The sequence below is a fragment of the Aphis gossypii genome, unplaced genomic scaffold, assembly GCF_020184175.1.
Source record: "Aphis gossypii isolate Hap1 unplaced genomic scaffold, ASM2018417v2 Contig00345, whole genome shotgun sequence".
NCBI lineage: Eukaryota > Metazoa > Arthropoda > Insecta > Hemiptera > Aphididae > Aphis > Aphis gossypii.
The window spans coordinates 75,347-81,346 of NW_026083074.1; the positions used below are offsets into that span (position 1 = coordinate 75,347).

Genomic DNA, 6,000 nt, shown 5'->3' on the forward strand with positions numbered 1-6,000 from the left:
ACACTGGTCAAGAATACAATTCATGCTCTAGTAGTAATATTGTGATACCTGCGAAAAAAATGGGACCACCGTGTAATAATAAATGTAAGCTACAGTGTTCAACAAAAATTAGTGAAGATCAAAGGTTAAAATTGTTTACTGATTATTGGGCATTAGGTGACTTACAAAGACAGCGTGAATTTCTATTAAGATCAATGGATACTATTGTTCCTAAATACAGATATGTGAGAGAGGGGAGCAAACGAGGAAATAATCACGCATTTTATTTTACTATTATGAATAATAAAATAAGAGTATGTAAACAATTTTTTAAATCGACATTAAACATATCAGACCGTCCAATCAGAACAGTGAGCAGTAAAACTGCTGGAGGAATACTTTCAGTTGACTTTCGTGGTAAGCATGGGCATCATTTCCACTTAGATTAAAACATTAAAAAATCAGTAAAGGAACACATAGACACCATACCTCGAATTGAAAGTCACTATTGTCGCCAAGTTTCTACTAGGGAATTTATTGATGGTGCAAAGACTGTGGCCCAACTACACAGAGACTATGTATGTGATTGTAAAAAAAAGAATATGCCTTTCGCAAATTATCTGATGTATAGTAAAATTTTTAATACTGAGTATAATATTTCATTTTTTTGTCCAAAAAAAGATCAATGTGAAGATTGTGTTGCTTTTACCAACAGTGATGAAAATGAGAGAGAAATTTTAAAAGAAAAATATGAAAGTCACATTATGGAGAAAGATCTTTCAAGGCAAGAAAAAGAAAAAGATAAAAATAATTTAGAAAACAGTTTATTTGTAGCAGTGTATGACTTACAAGCTGTACTTTCATGTCCTAGAGGAGAAGCTTCTGGATTTTATTACTTGTCTAAATTATCTGTTTATAATTTTACCATTTGTAATTTAAAAGATACCAAAGATGTACAATGTTATGTTTGGTATGAAGGAGAGGGACAAAGAGGAGTCAATGAAATTGGTACCTGTGTTTTCAAGTATCTACAAGAATTGGAACCTAAAGCTACTGCTGTGGGTAAATCTATTGATGTAGTATTTTATTCAGACAATTGCTGTGGCCAACAGAAAAATCAATTCATGATAGCAATGTATCGTTATGCAATTAAAAAATTAGGATTTATTAATAGCATTACTCATAAATTTTTAATCAAAGGACATACCCAGAATGAAGGAGATTCCGTTCATTCAGTAATTGAAAAAAATGTCAGTCGTACTTTGAAAGGAGGTCCAATATATACCCCAGATCAATACTTCACTCTAATTCGAACATCAAAAAAAACTGGACAGCCTTATCAGGTCATTGAGCTAACTCACGAAGACTTCTTTGACATAAAAAGTTTGGAAGCAAACCTAGCTTTTGGAAATCAAAATGTGAAAATTGGAGAATTACGCATAGTTAAATTAGAAAAGCTGTATCCTAACAAAATGTTTTACAAAACTTCCTTTAGTGAAGATGATTTTTCAGAAATTGAAACTAAAAGAATAACAAGAAGAAGTAATGAAAATAATGAAGTTGGCCATTTATTTTCATTGTATGATTCCAAGTTACCAATAAATGAAAAAAGAAAAAAGGATTACTTACTCTATTTGAAAAAAATATAATTCCTAGATACTATTCTACTTTTTATAATAATCTATAGTCAAAACATTGTGGTATTATTATTACTAATTATATTTACCAAGATACAAATTATGTTAATATTAAGTATAAGTAGGTAATCAAAAGGCTGATAATTAATATTACATTTTATTTCATTTTTATATTTTTAACTATAATCAAAAGGCTGATAATTAATATTTTATTTCGTTTTTATATTATTAACTATAGTCAAAAGGCTGATAATTAATATTACATTTTATTTCATTTTTATACTTTTAACTATAATCAAAAGGCTGATAATTAATATTTTATTTTGTTTTTATATTATTTACTATAACAGATAGTTACTACATTTTTTATTTTTTTGTTATTCATCATTACTTAAGTATAAATAAATAAAAATAAAGTTTCATATTATAAAATAGGTACTTTTGAAATTTATTTTTCTATTCTCCTTACCAATAATGTTTTTTCACGAAAAGTGGCATAAGTAAAATATTTTTTTTATTTTTATGATTTTAAATATGATAACTATAAATAAAACAGAAACAAAACAAAAGTTTAATTGTATGTACAACATTAAAACAGTTTCTCAAAAATCCATACATTTTTTCCTAAAAATTAGACGAATAAATTAAAAAACAGTTTTTTCAAATTTTCTAACTGCTCTCCTGAAAAAATCATGTTTTTGTGTTGTGTCACTATTCTTGTGCATAGGCGAATTACGTACTTCACACAGTTTGATGTATAGGGGCAGTTTTGCTATAGCAGTAATGAAAAAATTACTGCCATAGCAGTAATGAAAATTGACGTTTTAAGGATGGTTTTTTTTGGACGGCGGCCACGAGACTGTCCATCAACGTGGTAACTATATAAGAATAATTTATAAGATACCTTATATTAAATTTTTAAGTTCTTTGGGGATCCAAATTTTGTTTACTAACATTTCAATAAAAAAAACAAAATCGGGTTAATATTATTTTAGATTTACCTATTGTATTAATTAATTAGGGAACAAATTTGAATGCTCTAAAAAACAAGAAAATACGATTTAATGACTAATAATAGACATTTTTTTAAAAATTCACAAAAAAATTCCCTTCAATTTATATAAAATGTAATTTTCATTCAAATCCGTACCCTAGTAATAATATAATAATAATATATAATTGTACATGTATCATCAAATGTAATTGTTGTATCTATATAGGTAAATGATAATGATAAATAATATAAAGCTATTTTATTCGTATTACCGAAAGTAATGTAGAACAGAGTGATAATAAGGCATCTGAGGAACAGAGACAACGAAGACGTGGGTTTAATTGTAACAAAATATATAAGTGTTAAATATATAAGCCACAAAAAAAAACCCCTGAAGATGACTCCCCCATCAAATTTTGGATCCTCGTTGTTAAAAATCTTAGAAAACAAGAAACAAATACCAGAAGACCCGGAAAAGTATTTTTTATTGTCGTTACTCCCTCAAATTAAGTCGTTAACCGAAAACCAAAAATCAATGAAGTATATTTAATTTTTAAATGCTATTCAACGAGTTAAACATAACACATCTGCTATCCCTCATTTTTATCCTTATTCACCAATTAATCAACCCAACTCATACTTTTCTTAGCAACATTTTTCTTTTCCTGGATATTACCATACCAACGATTCACAAAACGTGCCTACAGATATTATAAATTCTACTATTAAGTCTTCTCCACCAATTCTACATTGATGAATCCAGTAACATTTCGCAACCTTCTTTTTCTGCAATTAATTCAACTAATAAACAATATTATCATTATGACCATTTTTCACACATGTCTTCTACTGTTACTCAAAATGTTTCTATACCTCCTACACACATACCCATCGCTATACACACAATTACCCTCCGTATAATTCTCCGCAAAATAATTTCAATAATACACCATGATTTGTATAAACATTGCAATTAATATTAATAAATAAAACAAATACTTATTTCTACATTTTTTATTTTTATTTTTGAAATACCTACCTCATTGTCACTGTCAGACGTTCTTCCGGTGGTATTGGCATACGCAAACCAGTGTGCTGTTTTGAAAATTTTTGACTAACCAGCGATAGCTTAATAAATATAAATAAAATGAATTATTATTTTGTGTAATATTACCTATCATAAATCATATATTTGTTTATAGAAAAAACAAATAAAAAAATATTAAAAACTATATAATTATATAAATTTCACAGTTTTATACTAAAAACACTATATTGTTTTATAAAATAATATGTAAATCTTATATATCTACTTACCAGCTCATCAAAAGATCTTATCGACATTCGATAATATTTTATGAATTCTTCTGGATAACTACGAAGGGTCATAAATGTCACCTGGAACTGACCATTTTGGGAGATGGTAAACTGCGGCAAAAAAAAAATTAAGATTATACAAACTGCGACAAAACCGATAAGATACATCATACAAACTGCGGCAATTTATTTTATATACTTTCTATATATACTATATATACCTATGTATGTATATCGTTAAATTAATTATGTGAAGTTTCGTCTTGCGTAAAAATTGGTAAATCCAAATGTATTTTTAAGTTTTAACGAAACATATCGGTATTATCGATTCCTTTACTTTTGATAACCCTAGTTAGTACCTACTTACAAGTGATAGATGTCACCTAATAAAAGTAGTTAAGAGTTTTATATATTTTATTCAACGTCATGGAATTTTCAACAATGTTTAGCCAGAATGGCAAGGTATTAACAGTGTTAAACGATTTTAAATTCAAATTTAAATATGAATCCAAAATAAATGGTAATAAAACTTGGGAATGCACTAAAAAAACACGCAAGGCCAAATTAGTCTTCAATAAGGAAAACACTCTACTGCAAGAAAAATTAGTTTTGGATCATAGTCATGAATCAGATTCTACAATTGAACATCAAATAGTAAGTAATAGTATCAAACGAAAAATATCTGAAAGCAATATAAATGAAATGCCATCCAAAATAATTAGAAAAGAACTTCGTAGTTTAGAAAACGATTCACAATTACTAACTAATGATATTTCATATATTCGTAGAAATTTATATAATAAAAAAACCAAATATCACCCACCACTTCCCAAAGATATTAATGAAGTACATAAAGTTCTAATAAATATGAATATTATGACTAACAAAAATGAAAACTTTTTGCTAATTAATGATAAGGAAACAAATATAATTGTATTTACATGTCTCACAAATTTAAAATACTTATGTTCTATGGAAAAAATTTTTATGGACGGAACATTCCAGTTCTGTACTAAATTTTTTTATCAGTTTTTTGTACTGCATGGCTTTCAAAATGGTATTTATACGTCTCTGGTATATGCATTGCTTCCTAATAAACGTACATCGACTTATGAACATTTATTTAAAAAGTTACGTGATGCATGTTTGACTGAAGGTTTTGTACTTAACCCAAGTATGTTTGTAATTGATTTCGAAATTGGAATACACGAAACGGTTCACAATATATGGCCAACCAGTATTATTCGAGGTTGTAATTTTCATCTCGGCCAAGCGTGGTTTAGAAAATTCCAAAATTTGGGTTAGGTTATTAAAACCTAACCTAACCCTAACCTACCGAATAGGTATTATACCTAATTAAACGATAAACGTGTACTTATATAGATTATCGTAACGATATGTATATACATGTAGTATATATAGAAAGTATATAAAATAAATTGCCCCAGTTTGTATGATGTATCTTATCGGTTTTGTCGCAGTTTGTATAATCTTAATTTTTTTTTTGCCGCAGTTTACATATCGACTTTTAGAAAAAGGTAAATTTTGCCGCAGTTTACATACAGCCACCATTGGTCTTTTTAAATTTAAAGGATAGACCCTAAGTCGTCTTTTAATTTTGTCTCTTTTTTGTTTCTTGCTGACTTCATGTTCCTCATATAATACATAAATAATGTATGTGACTTCAATATCATCAAATGCTTTTCCATATTAAAAAAATAAAGTAGACGAAACAAAATAAAATTAATTTTTAAGTTCAGTACGAATTAATCAGCCAGCAGTCATCCACAACGGGCGGTAACAGCAGTACTAACCTAGTAAACGACAAAGTACAAAGAATTGAATAGTTCAAATAAAATTTGGCGCGCTTTTTATTTTTGAAAAACGCACACAAATCGTCCAGTGTGAAAGCGCGGCGAGACTTTAAAACGCGAGGAACGCATTGACACGCGTGTAATGTGTAAGGAGTGCGCGTCCGCGATTTAAAATCGCGACGTTTTAAAAACGCGGACGCGCGCGGTTGAATCGCCTATAATCATAACGTAATAATATATAAATCATAGCATGTAATCA

General features: G+C 28.4%; 1 protein-coding gene across 1 annotated transcript; it reads right to left on the reverse strand.

Moving 5' to 3' along the window:
- Nucleotides 1-3,645: 3,645 nt before the first annotated feature.
- On the reverse strand, nucleotides 3,646-5,627 carry LOC126553856 (uncharacterized; the record flags this gene model as incomplete). Its single annotated transcript, XM_050208969.1, has 3 exons — nucleotides 3,646-3,738; nucleotides 3,928-4,038; nucleotides 5,497-5,627. Coding segments are annotated over 3 exons (335 nt in total), but the record flags the coding sequence as incomplete, so codon positions are not given.
- Between the last annotated feature and the right edge of the window lie 373 nt (nucleotides 5,628-6,000).